Here is a 17,300-nt window from a genome sequence, read left to right on the forward strand (position 1 = left end):
TATACAAAGTAAAATCAGAGAAACTGAACACGTTAAGTGGTCCCGTAATTTTAATTCAGAGCTGTATCTTCAATAAGCCGAGCTTAACTCTTGAAATACCTGGAATTTCAGTTCGATATTTGTATATTAAAGAACAGAAACAAAAGACAAAAAAATACCTTTTTGTTTAGTGAACCATTTTTGGGGAAATTCATCAACAAATGTTATCTTTTCTGAACAAAGTAATCTAACAACATGAGTGATTTTAGGTTTCTATGTTATTTTACGGTTATTGCAATGTTTGATTCCTTCTTAAAACTCCATGAGAGGGATCTAAATAAGATCAGCTGCTCCTATTTGTGACTTGAAAACAGGAAAAGGTCAGCTGAAGGGCTGATCAAAAGTGTAAAAAAAGAAATCCTCATCATATTACCACCATCTTTGATGAGAACTGGGCCAACTCACAGAAACGCAGTTCTGAGGAGAAAAATCTTCTCTTTTTCTTTTTAAACGCCTTTCATCTCGGTTCTTGAAGCTAAAATTAGCTGCGTCGAGGTACAAACGTCCCCAACGTTTAGTTTTGATTCAAGCCGGCGAGGAGCGTGTCTTACAAAGCCGCTGGCGTCGACGTCCTCGCTTTTGTCAGCAAAAATCCAGACACTGCCCTTGGTGCTCCATGAACACCAATTTGATTTGGTTCGCTTTAAACAAGCATGAAGACACGGTATGGAAAAAGCTGCCTGTTCGAGTTAAGGAGCCAGCGACTCATACAGAGAAATGTGATTTCTTCTAGAAAGAGCTGGGGCCATAAGTGAAAAACTTTGAGGGTTTTAGAGAAGAAAAGGGACAACATGTCTACTGGAATATCGCTCTAACAGCAGCTAACGTGTACAGATTGAGTAGCTTACTCTCTCTCCTTTATCGCCTTTGGTACCAGCAAGACCCTGAAAAGATGAAAGCACAGGGAGAAAATAACATTTATTTAGGATGCAGTGATGTGGAGAAATATTTGTCTCCTTGCAGGTTTCTGCTGCTTTAGCTTTTTCATCACAGCTAATGTTTCAGATCAAACACATGTCAGACTAAGATGACAAAACAGTAAAAAAATAAGCACAAAATAGAGATTTAAACTAAGGATTGCATCTGTTAACAGGAAAAAAAAAAAGCTATTTAAGCAAATCTGCTCCCATCTGGAAAAAGAAACTGCCTTCTTTTTGAATCACTGATTCACTCAGTTTAAGCTCATTTCTTGAAAATTTTGATACATTTTCACTTTCAGTCCTTATGCAAGATTACAATCTGACATGCAGAATCAAGAAATCACTTAAATAGAACCTGTCTGACAACAGGAAGCAGGCCAAAATATTTCAAAACGCCACACATCGTGTCCAATGTGCAGAACTTCAAGAACAGACGAGAAATGAAATCTAAAAATCTGAGAAGGGCTGCCAGGGAACTGAAGACAGTTGTTACAAAAAAGGATGACACTGCTAGTTTTTAGGTTTAGGAAACAATTATTTTACCCGATGAGCTTTTTTGCCCTTTATAGATAAAATTATTGCTCAAAACTGGAATTTAGTATTAACTTAGATTATGTTTAACCAATATTAAAATTTATTTAATGATCTTTTAAAAAATGCTTCACAAAAATCTCTAAGTTGGGTGTCTAGTCATTCACAACACATGTCCCTCAGAAACAGTCATTTTTATTTCCTTCTCACAAATGTCACCATTTGTCACTCTTATCAGTTCTTTTCTTCACAGCACTTTATCTGTTGTCTCATTGGCTTTACTAAAACATAAAAGATTGGGACAAATGCAGTGCAATAAGCCTCAAAGTTTATAGTTCACAGAAAATGACATCTGGGCTTTGGATAAATGTACTTTCTGTCAACACTGTAAAACCAAGGAGAAGCAGCACGCATACGCCAAGCATGAGCAAATCAGTCATTGTAATCCAGAGGCATATAAAAGACATTTCCTGGCCACAGGGCTCTGTCCATTAAATAAAAAAAAAGCTGAAAATACTTTATTCAAAAGCTGTTGCCACTTTTAAATGGAAACTTGTTTAGTTTGAGTGGAAAAATGTTCTTGACCACCACCACCACCACCACCTGCTGTCTGATTGTGCTTGTGTGCAAGGGCGACGACTGAGTTAAAAAATTAACCGAGTATGAATCAGCCGATGATGGGAAAGGTCTAGCCAATGTCTGACACAGCTGCTGGACGAAGGAGCCAACCTGAACAGTAAAAGTTCTCGTCTTGGACCTCTCCGGCGAGCCAGGATCATACGAGTCTTTCCAGACACATAAATGTCTGCCGCCTTATCAGGTTGCCATGGAAAACCATGCTACATAATGGCAATGTGAGGACCGCTCATAAAAACCTGATTTATTATTGATCAGAGCTGACTTTCCTTCACTCCACGCATGTGTAGGGTTTCTCCAATAAGAGAATTCAGAATATTTTTACTATAAACCTTGAGTTTCAGATCCCTCCCCCGACTTTCCTGTCTCTCTCTCTCTCTCTCTCCCTCTCTCCCTCTCTGGTGTCAAACGTGAACTGATTAAGCACTCCCAAGAAGATAGTTGAGCTCATTTCTTTCAAAGTTGGCAAACGTGAGGGAGCTCACCATCAGGTCGAGCAAGATCAATTTCAAAAAGACTCTCCAGGTGGTTGGATGACTGGAAACCACATTCAGAGTCAGAGCCTGATCCACGTCCGACGCAGAATAGGGATGTCAGCGGGAGCTTCGACAGTCTGGCACATTTATTTGTATATGGCCCAAGGAGAGCTGATGAAACAGTAAACCAAATCTGCTCGGTTCATCTCTATTAAAAGGTTAATCCCAAAGTTTCATCATTACTGATCTTGATAGATGAAGCAGAGCATTTCCAGATGCACCACTCTCTTTCCTAAAAACAGCTGTTTGGGTTTCATTTTGGTCGACCAAGACCAGAAACTGAAGATCTGTCCCTCTCTAGCTTTAAATGCTATTAAGCTTTCACGGATATAAATCAATTGTCATTTAATTAAGTTCTCAGTTGGATATGTCCAACTTAGCAAACCTAGTTGGTCAAATTCCCTCTAGATTCACTTGGATGCTTGTATTTGGAATATAAACGGCATGAAAAAGAAACTACATAGAGACGAAAACAGAATCAGTAAAATAATCGTAATTTGAAGTGAATACTTTTAGGAGGTGCAGAAATTCATATGGATTTTATTTGAATCTTGGACAGAAAGCAGATGCAATCTCTTATAGATATGTTTTTTCTGGATTTGTGTGTGTGTGTGTGTGTGTGTTTTTTTAAATGTGTGCGCGATGGGGAGGGTGTCTGTGATTTATGGATCGACTCTGCGAGCCAAACTTGCTGCCAGCCTAGAGAGCTGACCCAGGACTAGATTAGCTGTCAGCAACACCACGGTGTCATCCGTTATGGTTAGCGCCACACGCAGTTCGGATCGTCTCGAAGACTATTCAGTGTCCTTGTGTATGTTGTGCTGCTTGCGCTAATTCTTTTTCTTTTGAAAGGCAGAACAAAACACGAGGGCATAAACGCTGACTCACGTTAGACATAAAAAAAAAAAAATCACTTGAAGAAGCACAACACACAAGAGGTTTGCCTTGTTACTATATCAATATTAACACACTGCTGTGTCTTGAAAAAGTATTCATATCACTAACTTTTCTCTGAAAAACTTTGTCATTGGGATTTTACCTTAACAGTGCAGAATTAGGATGTTTATAACCCAATCTATGTTTTTTTTTTTTTTATATATTTTACAATGTTTTACACTGGTTTTCAGTGTATTTATAATGTGTCTTCTTTACTCTGATACCCCTAAAGAAGTCCTAGTGCAACAAGCGGCCTCTGAATTAACTTATTTGGTACAGAGAGACCACAAGTGTGTAACTTGGTCTCAGCATAAATCTGACCTCATAGATTTGTTAGAGAATATTTGAGAACAAGCAGAATCATGAAGATCAATGAACGCAAAAATTTAACTATTGATTCTTTATTCCACTAACCTGGTGTTTATGAAAACCTTGCTCATAGGAAACCATAAAAGAAACTGACTCAGAGGGAATGAATGCATGCCACCTGTTAATATCTTTAGGTTTTTACAGCGCACTGTTCTGTTTTGCTTTTTCACGTTAAAAAAAAAAATCAGTAAAACAGACCGATGAGTGAATAGTTTAGGTGATCTAAATTTGTGAGGTAATGTACTTTTTTTTTTTGGCTCTAGGGGCTTTTTAATTGAAAGTGCTAAGCCAGGAAAGTAGGCGAAGAGAAACAGAGAAGAGAAAAATATGGTGAATGCTATTAAACAGATTATCAAATTAAAATGAATCTGAAATCAGCTAAAGTTATTAATGGCAGATTAAAGTTTGGACAAAATTGGCATAGAGAATCATAAAAATTAATAGATGTACCTCTACTGTCTGTTTAACTGTTTGTGTGGTCTGGCCGAACAAGCGTCTCAAAATAAAACAAAGAGTTATTAATGAAAAATATTTAGATGTTAAATAAAAGTTGTTTTTTGGGGGTTGAAACATCATTTAAAGGAAAAAAATCTGAACTCACAGGCACTCCTTGTTCACCTGAAGGTCCCGCTGGTCCACTGGGCCCTGGGACTCCAGGAGCTCCTGGAGCTCCCTGAGAGAAAAGAGAGAAAAACAAGAGGAAGTGACTGAAGACAGGACAAAAAGACGACGGGACTGAAATGACCGCAGCCTTACGATGGGTCCAGGAGGTCCTTGTCTTCCCTGAGGACCGCTGTTACCCGGCTGACCCTGAAAGAAAGATGGTTTAATACATTCAGCATATTGTCTCTCAATGCTCCTTTTATTATGAGTCATTTACTGCATTTTTCTACTCTTTATTATAATGGAAAACAATTAGGATATTAATAAAACCAAACTGTTTTAGTATCAGACCCAGTAAAAATCTGTACACCTCGAACTTCTTTTCACTTTTGATTTTAGATGTAGTTTATAAAAAAAGTTAATTCTCTTAACTTTAGCAATATAGAAAATATATTTCTTCATAGGTATTTAAAATGATTATTATTAGTAGGTGTTTTCTCTTTGTTCCTTTAAATTAACTGCAGCTTCAGCTTTTGTCTGCAGGCCAGCTGTCTGGTTGTACAACGCATTACAAATGATTTATACTAATATTATGCTGGGTTTATGCAAGAGCATTTATGGCTTGTTCAACCTGAACCATATTTGTGTTTAACGCAGAATTTGGATACCGAATACAACCTCAGATTACTGGAAAACAGCTTAACCTGAGGCCCAACTAATCCTTTCATTTCAGTTTGAGGCTGATTGCCTTTCAGTATGGGCAATATGTGGAAACTCCTTTAGAAAGGAAACAAACTAGAAGAAAAAAATTTATATAATGATTAAAAACAGGTTCTGAGACAGGAGAACATGTGCTGGTCAGAGTCTTATTTGTTCTGCTAGTTTCTTTCTTAATATTCTGTGGCAATGCTCCTGGAGCCAAATTCACCAGGTTTTTGACAATGCGAGATTCAGTATTCAGCACATAAGCCAGCAAAGGCAGAAAGTGACTCGGAGAACTCCTCAATGAGAAGAGTTTTGGTTTCAGACAGGTTACTTTACCCTTATCAGCCCATAGATGGAACTCTAAATTCCTGGTGTTGCTCGGTTTAGAAACAAACATATTTATTTGAAATTAAATTAAATACACGAGCACTAGAAACAAACACTTTGCAGGAAACAAACAGTTGACTATTAAGGTGGCACTCCAGTTCCAGTGTTTTACACCAAAACAAAAAGAAATATTTTATTTATTTTGTTGGAAACAAAAGAAATAAAGTAAAAACCTTCAGTTTTACTTTATTTCTTAAAAGGTTAGGAAAAACTGCATAACTAATAAAAAAAAAAATCTTGTGTGCAAGACATCAATGTCGTCTGAAGTCTTTAGGTCCCCCTCAGACCAGGCTAAAATGTCACCACAATAAAAAAATTAAAAAAAATTAAAAAAACAGCCAAAGCATGAATGGTCTCTATAGGATCTTGGAGAGATTTTCTGGAGTAACATAACACTCCTCATCACCATCTACCCTGAAATCTGTTGACTAGTGAGGATGAGTAAAGCCACCGTGATGGTTGATGTGCTGCTGGCCTGCATCCGTCTCCCATGCAGGATCCCATGCAGGATCTCGAGCCTGGTGTGAATCACGTCCGCACCAGGCTAACTGTGCTACGCTGAGTTTTATGTAATGGTCTCAGCAGCAGAGCTGCTTCAGGGATCATCTCCTCCGGCTGCAACCAAAAGGTCCTCACTGTGACACTGCAACTTGCCAGTTTTAAAAGTATTCATGTTAATTTGCCAATAATGATGCAAATTTAGCTGCTCAATACCAGGTTTGCTGACTAACTCATCTCATGCTGCATCTGTTTGTTTTATATGTTTAACTATGGGCAATCATTTAAATAAAGTTAACAGTGCACATTAATTTGAAATCAAAAGGAGCTAATAATTTATTTCCACTGCAACACACAATATCTATGATACATTAACTGAGGGGCGGGGGAAGATTTTTGGGTTTCCAGCAGTGAACTTGGGCAGAGCTGACAATATTAAAAACAGCAGGAAAAGCTGGTAAAGATCAAGTAATCAGATACTATCTGCACTTCAACCATTTAAGCTTTGAACATCCATTTGGTATCAGTAAAGAAAATAAACAAAAACCAATAAAACTGCAAGCGGATGATGGTCTCTAAGAGATATGCCCACAGTATTGCTTTTGTGGTTACAGCGAAAAAGATTTTCTTTAACCAGAATGAAATGTACACTTTTCACAGTCCATAGCTTATTGAAATGGGTTTGTACCGGGACGCCCAGCTGTGGAGAAGAGCGCACACATCCAAACTGCATGAAGGCTGGCTGGCGAATTTATCAGAGCCAATCATGCTGCCAAAGAGACGTCCTGGCTTTGTTGTGAGTTACAAAGAGGAGAAGGAAAACTTTATGAGTAGTGGGGTTCATAAAGTTTCCAACATAGTTATGAAGCAGTTGCAGCCTGACTTATTGATAAAGAAACCTTCAGCTTCAGAACCTTGGTGTGATCAGCTCACAATGATCAGCGTGAGAAGATCAGAAATTTTACAATCTGTGTGCTGGTGGGTTCTTACTGCGCCCTGCACAGAAAACCACTTCACCTGCATTCTGTCACACTGCTGGTCAACCGACTGAAACTGAAATATGTTTACTTTTCAACAGTAAGGTGAGAACATATGAAAACAGATAACATTTATACATACTCCCACTTCACTAATCAACATCAACATGTTTCGAAAATATGAGAACTTCTGTTTTTTGGAATTGGCTCAATAGTAGTTTGGTCTTGAACTCTGTGTGTCTGGCCAGCTTGTCCTACACTGGCCAACACTAATTCACCTTTGGGATCTAAAGTTACCTTATTAACACTTTAAAAAACTGAAAACTTCTTGGAAGCAAAACCTGAATCATTAACTTCATACTGTTATCCACTCATGTTAAACCTTATACACGAGAGACTGCAAAAATAAAATAGCCTGTGTTGTAACAGAAGCTATTTGTATATCCGAGATGATGATGAAAACTGAAAACAATCTACCAGGCAATGATATAAGTACAAAAAAAAAGAAGATTGGAACGTTCTCCAGTGAAACTAGCAACAAAACCAAGATTTGTAGTTTTCATCTTGACCTATTTCACTGAAATACGGATAAATAAATTAGCCAAGACACTATTACTGTTGGTTAATCTGATCTACCCGACTACTGTAGCACACTTTTAGAGAAGACAGAGTTTTTCCCTTTCACTCTGAGCTCGGCTCTTTGCATTGTATAAATTATCCTTGTATAAATGTCATGAATGTTTTGCACATTTCCAAAGGAGCAAAGCTGCACTGAGACAATATTACAGTAAATCAATAAGAGCTTGTGCTCACTGCTCTGTGCAGTATACATTACATAGTGGTTAATGAAAATGTTTTTTTTGTTTGTTTTTTTTCCACTGTGACCACAAAAGGAAAACTGTGAATATTTGTCTTTGGAGACCACCCAATTACAGTTTTATTGGTTTTCATCTACTTTCTTTATTGATGTCAAACGCGCGTTGAAAGCATAAATGGCTGGAGCTCTGATAATATCTGATTACCTGATTTTTTACCAGCTTTTCCTGCTGTTTTTAATATTTTCAGCTCAGCCCGAGTGCACTGCTGGACACCTAAAAGCCAATTCTTTAACTGTTAAAGAATCAGAGCTATTGTGTGTTGCACTGAAAGGGAATTATTAGCGCACATTTACATGCACTGTTGACTGTTTTTTAAATTGGTGTCAAATGTTATAAATATGAAATACACACCAGATTTTGCAATTTGAAAACTAAAACGTGGAAGATTAGTTATTCAGCAAACAAGGTGCCCCCTGTTGTTCATAGCAGCTGAAATTGCACCACGACTGGTAAATTAGCATAAATACATGTAACACTGAGATTGGTAAACAGTATTTTTATGAGCCTCAAATGATGATAGCTGGTAATGGCAAAATGTGATTAGATTAGATTTGGCTTTATGCTGAAAAAGACAAAAAAGAAACAAAAAAAAAAACATTCTTTGAGGGCATTCCAAAGGCAACAAGCAGAATGAGCATGAACCACATGTGTGAGCTCAAATAAATAAACTTAATTCAATAAATGATTTTCCTGATGCCATTGTTTATGCTCACTGCTTTCTGAAGCAACCTGTGAAACGATTAAAACATTTTACTAATGCATGCCCTGCAGCTTTGCTGTAGCCACATGCTATGCAAAGCAAACACGGGACAAAGAGCAGCAGCATTTCCCTGTCCCATGTTACGAGGCAGAAAACGTCCAAATAAAACAATGGATGATAAAAAACGGTTCTGAACAGGAACTTCTTTCACTTTAGCATCACGTTTCTGTTGACTCTGCTTAGTTTATGAACCAGGAGGAACATTTTCTGCTTGACAAACATTGAAATATGTCAAGACCACATTAAGAAAAAGCCAAGAAGAGAAAAGACATCTGGGACAGGCTAGCATTAACACAAAAGTTCACCAGCAGTCAATGTAGCTCTGGGTCAAATCATATACATCATAAAAAGCAAATTATAAAACTATGTGCGTTTTAGGTAACACTGTCATTGCTGTATTCAGTTCAACACATACCAAGCCTGCTTAATGTAATAAATGCATACCACCAAGATTTGATTAGGAAATGCATGTGCATGGCTTCAAATGTTTTTCAAGCAGATGAAGTTTTAAAAATAACCCAGATCCTCTTTGGAAAAAAAAAAGTCACTAGGCTTATGATAGGATGAGAAATGAGCTGATGAGGACATAATGTAGTGTTAAATCAGATAAATCCTCCCGTTCCTCCATTGCTCGTTCATGACAAGAAGACTGCCTGAGAGACTTATTACATCTCTATGCTTTATGGCACAGCTAACTGGTACCTAATGGCCTGGGTGATACTGTACTGGTTGTTGTATTTTGCACATGTGGTGCTTTCTAGTATTTGCTGTTATTTTGTTTTTCTTCTATTTATATTTGTATAATTTTTGCACTATTAGGACAAAATAAACTTGGGGTGAAGTGCCTTGCTCAGGCACACAGCATGTGGGCGAGGAGGAAACGGGAGTCAAACTCACAACTTTCCAACTGCAAGACACCTAATCTTATTCAGCCACAGCTGGTCCAACTCTTTGTAAAGAACTCAGGAGGAGTTCTTCCGTCCGACCTTTTGGTTTAGCACTGGTTACACAGAATTAGCTGAATTAGCCAAAAAATAAACAAAAATATGTCCTGTTCTTGGAATCACTTTCAAGCATCTGAAATCCTGAGTTTGGTGATTCTGCATTCGCGTGGACAAAGTGTTTTTGCATGACGTTTTAAGTAATTAAACAATTGCAGTATGTAGCAGTTACATTCAACAACATGTCCTGCAGGCCGCATATTTAAGTTCTGCTCGTATTGTAAGAGCTGCGATGCTCATGCTGTGAAATTTGTCGACATTTTCAAAGTGAAAGAAGCATGTAAATTATTTAAGATCATTTTTCCACACTCACCACTCGTAACTTTGGAACACAACGCCGCATCGAGTGAAACATCTTATTATAAAGCCAAATAAAAATGAACTACTTTTTTGGTAACTGCAAGTTCATGTGCTCTAAAACTGATCTGGCACGGTGAGAAGAACCAACAGACAACATGCACGTCCTGAAGGAAGCGGCGTGACAGGTGGGAAAACTGTGCATGAATGGATCTAACAAGCACAGCTGAAAGGATGAGCACCGGCACTACTGTCAGCCAACAGACAGCAGATGGATTACATGCCGATTCCTCCACCTCTCCGGGATCCGGGCCAGGACAGAACTGCTCTGTTATCATATTACAAGTTTGGACAAAACCTTCTTTGCAGCCTGCTGACTCTCTACCCTTTGGCTGAGCTTCTGTTTTGCTATTTACGGCTCAGCCGGGCATTGTAAGGCCAGATTACTCTGCCAGTATTAACCACGGCCAGCTGGTATCACTGAGCCTTTATGAATGAGATCTCATTCGGTGTGTATGTCGTTTTCAAAAACCTGGGTGGGATGCAGTTTCCTGCAACTCAGGGAAGATGTGCAGTTTTATGATGCGGCATAAAACCAAATAGGGAAATGCAGCTGTGCATTCAATACGAAAAGACAGCTGGAAAACACACAAATACAGTAATGTGGGAATATTTCAAGGCCAAGCGATGTAGTTACGTCGGCTGTTTGTCAGAAGATACTACATTTGGGCTAATAGACGTCAGAATTAGCTGGAAGACGAGAAGAGTTCAAACCGATAGTTTGGTCCATTCTGACACTGGTGAGCCCAGCAGCCTCACAAACCCTGGATATTTACAGAACACAATTTTGGTTGGTGATTACAGGATTCTCTCCATGAAGACTTACAAGCCCCAGCCAAGAGAAAAATCCTGTCCAGCAGGTTGACATCTCATTATCCATGTCTACCGCAGACTTCTTCAGGCTACACACAGAGGGTCCACCACAAGGTGCAAGCACAATTAAGTTTCAAGATCATAAGAAAGATGATGGGCATTTTCCAAGAAAGCTTCCAGACAAATCCAGACAACTTCTGAAACAGTAAACTTAGATCAATGTGAAGGAAACGAGGAGATATGAAGAAATCCCAGGGAACAGCTCATGATCTGAAGCAGAAAGTTTAAGAAGTTTACAGAGGCTCTAAATACATTGGACATCCTGTGTTTATTACAGATGTGACAGAAGTCAGAAGCATCTTAACATTTTTTGTCCTATATGTCTGGCCAAAGTTTAGCCTAAACAAAAATGTTGAATTTCACAAACATAACAATATATTTGCCCTTATCCTTCGTCACTGTGCCTTAAGATAGGATAGACAAAAGTCAGGAAGTTAAAATTACGGATCATATGTAAAAAAAAAAAAACAAAAAAAAAACATTAAAATTTTTTTTAAAAACCACCAGAACCCACAGAGGATTAGATGAAATATTGGTCTTTTATCTTACCCTTGCTCCCGGAGGACCATCTCTGCCTGGAGAGCCAGGGCTTCCAGGAACGCCCTGAAGGAAATACAAATATTCATATTTAAATGGCCAACGCCATCAACACTTTGGCAGTATTACACTGTAAAATGCACAAAGAGATTAAACTGATATTTTATTTTTTTCTTTAATAGAAACATCCACCGTTACTTAGCTGAAGGATCAAATACAGTTAAGCACTGAATATCTTCTAATAAAGCTTTCATAGCAATAATACTTCTACACATTCAAAGGTTAGGAAAGGTTAAAACAGTTAACTTTTTGTCTTAACGATCTTTTAGCAACAGTACATAAAATTGATTTATAGACTGAATGACCTCAGTCTTGGGACAGAGACAGTCTTTCATACTGGCTGGTGACCCTGCCGCTCCATCTCTTGCCCCATTCCCCCTTCAGCCTCCTCATCCCCCCGCAGGTCAAAGCACGCAACCAGTTCCAGAGACGAGTCATAGATTAAGTGTTGAGTTGATTTATCTCTGCACTTTAGTATTAGTGGAAGGCTCATAAAACAGGACAGCTAACACTGTTAAAGATTCGACAAATTACAGACTGGGGTTACAGAGGACAGGCCCGGGTGATTAACGACGTGCCGTTGTTCAGATCTTGGCTGAAGTTCAGTCTCCTACATCATCTGCAGAGCTGGACCTTCGGGTTTGTTTTTTTCATGCACGTGTCTACAAGCAAACATGGCTGCCAGGGAAATAAGTTTTCACGTCTGCGGACACGTCGAATGGTAAACTAAACCAGCCAAATTTTGATAACTTTGTACTTATTTTGGAAAAAGTACATTATCTAATGCAATTATTTAACCAAAGATTTGATAGAATATGAATTTGCTCATCATTCCTTCATAAGTGCTTTCTAACCACTGAATCAGTGGTGCAGCCGATTCTGATACATCAGTATTAGGATCTCACTGCTGCAGGTCGACACACAAACGGATGTGCAAGCGCACACTCCAGCTCGCACAGCTCAGACTTTCTGAGATTAAGTGTTGAGCAACATGGGAACATAAGAGTGAGAAAGCACATGCATCTGCCCCGTATCTACAAGGAGACAATCAAAAGAGCACCCACATCCCTCTTTCGCACAAAGCAAAACATAACTGATAAATTACACAAGCGCATAGGCAGACTAATAAAAAGAACAAAGAATGAAAAATGAGAAAGACCAACGCACACCCAAACCCACAGACTCTCTGCCATGCACTGGAGCAGCATTTTTCACAGTCAAATTGAAACCAAGGTGGAGTAGATGCTCAAGACAAGGTTACACTAAATTTACTGCAGCAGGGAAAGACAAGGAAACAGGAAGTATAAAAAAAAGACAGATAATTGATGTTCCATGGTGGTGATATTCTCTTTGGTTCCTCGTATATTATAAATAAAAGTGGTAGAAGCTGCTGTATTACACACACTGCTTCACACACAATCATTCATATACCTTTCTCTCAATACACATTATTACTCAGTAACACAGAGCAGCACAGGAGGGTTTTATTATTAGGACTATGCAGTCAGGAAGAGCTGTAGTGCTCCATCAAAATGTGTAGCGGCTCTCATAGGAAACAAGTTGTTCTTTCCTCATGAGAGGAGCCTTTATTGCACTTTTTATAACAAAAAAAAAAAAAGTAAAAAGGACTTGTGGAAACATATGGTGTGCGGGTGAATCGCTGTGAATTATAGTCTTTATTAAAGTCTAATGATATGCATAGAGTGGGATATAAAAACAAAAGAGTAAACACCATCCCAACAAATCCCAACGGTATCTGTATACAGTCATCAAGGACATCATTATCTGCAACGGCATGACGAGTCATTTTGGCTGACAACTTTTTATGTGCCCATCAGCATCAGAACAAACACCTGTTCAATCCAGCTGATGCATTAGTTGTCATGAGAGAAATCATTTGACTCAGAAGAGTTTATGAAATGTCTGACAAAGTGAAAATATTTCAAGGCTGACCAACAAGAAAAAAAAAAAAGAAATATTTGTCCTGCCAGCAGTGACTTCTGAAGGTGCATCAGTGTCTCAGTTTGACATCATCACTGACTGGCAGATGGGAGCAACAACTGCAACCAGTCCTGCTCAGTAGCATGGAAAAAAATGTGGTAACACTTTATTTGAAGGGGGCTGAATAAGACTGTCATGACACTGTCATAAACATGACATAACACCTGTCATGAACATGAATAAGCCTTCATGAATATTTATGACTGTCATAAAGCATCATTTGGTAAATTATGACACTTTTAATACAAAGTTGACATTATTCAAAATGTCTATTATGACAACTTGACATTAACCAATAAATCATTACTGTTTAAACTTTACCTTTAATAGCATAAAGTTACCTGATTTTTAAAGGGCAATCAGTAATACTTTTATAACAAATTTATATCAGTAATGATTTCTTGGTTAATGTCAAGTTGTCATAACAAAGACATTTTGAATAATGTCAACTTTGTATTAAAAGTGTCATAATTTATGACACTTTATGACAACAGTCATAAATATTCATGAAGACTTATTCATGTTCATGACAGGTGTTTATGACAGTGTCATGACAGTCTTATTCAACCCCCTTCAAATAAAGTGTTACCAAAAATGTTATAACACGGCTTAGTTTTGCTCTTTTCCTGTTGTGTCGCTCAGTACAGATCCCGTTGCCCCATCAGCAGTTTGCTGTTGCTTTACTAGACCTGAAACAAGCTGATCCACTAAATGATCTAATTTCTTCCATCATCTGGTGTCATTTATGATGAAAATCATCCAGTTTGAAAGAAGAAAGGTTACATTTGTAGTTTATAGAGATATAAAACAGGAACATTTACAATATTACAGATTATCTGTAAGAATCGGAGTAATGGAGCCATAAAACCACTGATCCATAGACAAGGTCGATTTTTATTTGTTATGAGCAAAAGCAGGTGGACTAATCAGTAATGGGTAGAAATACATAGAGAAAATCTTAGTTTCCAAAGAGGCCAAAAACAATATTGTTTAACATTAATTGTATGAAATATTGAAGAATCTATTAATAACTTTTATTTGATAGATTTCGTCCAAATATCTCCCTAATTTGACCTGAAATAAAATGGTTTTATTATAATCTAAAGTAAAACAAAGTAGTTTGACAAAAATATCTCCCTTGTGGGCAAAGAGAAGTGGCTCAAGGTTAAACCAGTATGGAAAACCTTCACTGTGCATCAGACTAGTCTGCCTCACTCTATGTAAAATGGAAAACAAACACCCAGCAGCAGTGGTGTCATAAAGGTTATACTCCCAAAGTGGCAGAGACAGCAGAAACAGCATTTCCTACTGCAAATAACATGTCCAAAAAATGCATCTAAATATGGCATAATACTTATACTAAGTTCTGGCACAAGATGACTTCTACAAGTGTTTTAGAAGTCATTATTAGTGTTCTTAATATGCAGATTTTGTTCATTCATTTATCAAAGCAACTAAAAACTCCCCAACAATTTGCAGGAAGAGAAACAACGAAATGCAAAACCCATCTTGGAACGCCGTCTTATGAAAACTTTCACTTTATCTCCGCTGGTGTCTCGAGCTCCTTAGGAGAAAACCATAAAATTAATTCATTACTACTTTCATTGGTTCACTGCCCAATAATGGGGATGTTGGTAATAATTATTCACATCTCAGTGATTCCATTAGATTGCTCGCTGTCCACGTGCAAATGTGACAGTAACAAAAACAGCACAGCTCTGCTAAAACACAAACACAAGCGCAATTTAAACGTTCGTGATCCTCTAAACTCTTTACTATCCTTATCTTCCGAAGCTCTTTTTAAAAACTCTTCATCTGTCTAAGCAAAAGATACACCAAAAAAAAAAAAAAAAAAGCAGAGGTTTTAAAGGTAATATTTTCCTTAAAAGAAAAGCAGACACTGCTCGCTGTTGTAATCGTACCCATAAAGTGAAGAAATTTCACAACCTTTTTATACTTGTAGTAGTTTGGGACAGAACCAATACACTGAATAAAATATAATAGAGTTCTTGATTATATTTATTGTTTCCATGAAACATGGATGTTCTCACCGTTGGTCCTCCTGTGCCAGCATCACCTCTCTCTCCCTTTTCTCCACGAATGCCCTGAAAAGGAAACTTTGTCACTAAATCGCCCAAAGACATTGTGGTTTTGAATGGAAGCTAAAACACATTTACAAGACGAACTGAAGTATTTAATGTGCGACTTCCTTTCTAAGTGAAGTAAATAAATACTTAGGGGTGAACGATTACTCAAACGCAGGCTTACTGGGGGTCCCTGAATGGAGAGTCCACTGGGTCCCTGAGGACCAGGCGGTCCTGGAGGCCCAGACGGGCCGATTTCCCCCATAGGTCCCTGGGGTCCCTATAAAAACCACCACAACAAAGGAACAAGGTCAAAATGATATGAAGTTTGATGAGCCAGGGCATTTTTTTGATGAGGTCGATAAAATACTAAAGGACTAAAACAGTTGAACATTTGTCTCACATTCACAAACCAAAATTAATTTATTAAACTGGTTTCACCCTGTAAGACACAAGAGCTTCGATGCGCAAAGGACACCATAAAAAGTTTTAGCATGGTTGATTTTTGTGGTCTTGTGTCGGGATTTCCAGGAAATCAATGTTTTAAAGATTCTTTAGTTGTGTTTTGAGATTATAGGCAACACTGCTCACCCATAGAGATCAGAGGCACAAAAAACACACTTTTACCTCATACAGTTTGATAGTTTAGGCCTCTTTATTAAATATGTATGTAAAATCAAAACATATTAACTTTACTAAAAGCTCTAAGATCTTTTTATCCCTCCAAATACAATTCATTTATTGTTATACATTATTTTAATTTAAAAAGTACTTTATTTTTCTGAGATGTGTCCCTGATCTATAAAATGTCAAACAGGTGACTTAAGAGTGACATACATCCTCTGATCGACATTACTTCTACTATTTCTACAGCAGGACTTTCATTTGGACACTTCAGTCATCTGCAATCTGGTTTTTCATGCTGTTGGAGTTTCATTTTATTACAGTGTGAAAAGTGCAGACAGCTTTCCTGCAACAGCAGCCAGAAAAGAGGGGTTAATGCGAACTAAAACTGAGTTTCAGCACAGTGGCAGTCATAGCCAAAATAATTTTTAACTGTGTTTATTATTTTACTCTTCAACCATGCGCATCCTGAGTTTATGTGTTTCTTATCCATGAAAACACACCAAGAAACCACAGATCAGTTGTGCAAGAATGAAGGAGGAACAAAAACAAAGACCTAAGTGTTCAATCAATCGAGAATCGCATGACTTTACTTTTAGGGTCGAGTTGTGTAATATGTATTGCATGTTACATACACCATCTTTCTGTCTAAGTATTTGATAGTCTCCCCACTTACAATGAGTGGAGAGCTCTGTAACATCCATTGTAGGTACACCTCAACTGTGAGACAGAATCTAAAAGAAGAAATCCAGAAAATCACATTGTATGATTTTTAAATCAACTTATTTTATTGCATGAAATAAGTATTTGATCACCTGCCAACCACGAAGAATTTTGTTTTTCACAGACCTGTTAGTTCATATTTAAGAAGCCATCCTATCCTCCACTCCTTACTGAACTAATTGCATCTGGATAAAAAACCTTCCATCAACACTATGGGCAAAACCGAAGCGTTTCTAAGGACACCAGGAACAAAATTGTAGATCTG

General features: G+C 37.9%; 1 protein-coding gene across 4 annotated transcripts in view; it reads right to left on the reverse strand.

Annotated features, from left to right (window-relative positions):
• Window positions 1–14: 14 nt before the first annotated feature.
• Window positions 15–17,300, reverse strand: part of LOC106960520 (collagen alpha-1(XIV) chain-like) — a 113,384-nt gene continuing 96,098 nt past the window's right edge. For all 4 annotated transcript variants that reach the window (XM_015053657.1, XM_015053660.1, XM_015053658.1 and 1 more), the window contains 6 exons: window positions 15,873–15,968; window positions 15,656–15,709; window positions 11,556–11,609; window positions 4,724–4,777; window positions 4,569–4,640; window positions 15–923 (listed from right to left, as the gene is read on the reverse strand). In XM_015053657.1, the coding sequence (XP_014909143.1) occupies window positions 861–923; window positions 4,569–4,640; window positions 4,724–4,777; window positions 11,556–11,609; window positions 15,656–15,709; window positions 15,873–15,968 (393 nt within the window). In that variant the 3' untranslated portion in view covers window positions 15–860. The remainder of the gene's footprint in view (window positions 924–4,568; window positions 4,641–4,723; window positions 4,778–11,555; window positions 11,610–15,655; window positions 15,710–15,872; window positions 15,969–17,300) is intronic.

This window comes from Poecilia latipinna, unplaced genomic scaffold (genome assembly GCF_001443285.1).
Source record: "Poecilia latipinna isolate Pla-1442-1.1 unplaced genomic scaffold, P_latipinna-1.0 Scaffold1190, whole genome shotgun sequence".
Classification (NCBI taxonomy): Eukaryota; Metazoa; Chordata; class Actinopteri; order Cyprinodontiformes; family Poeciliidae; genus Poecilia; species Poecilia latipinna.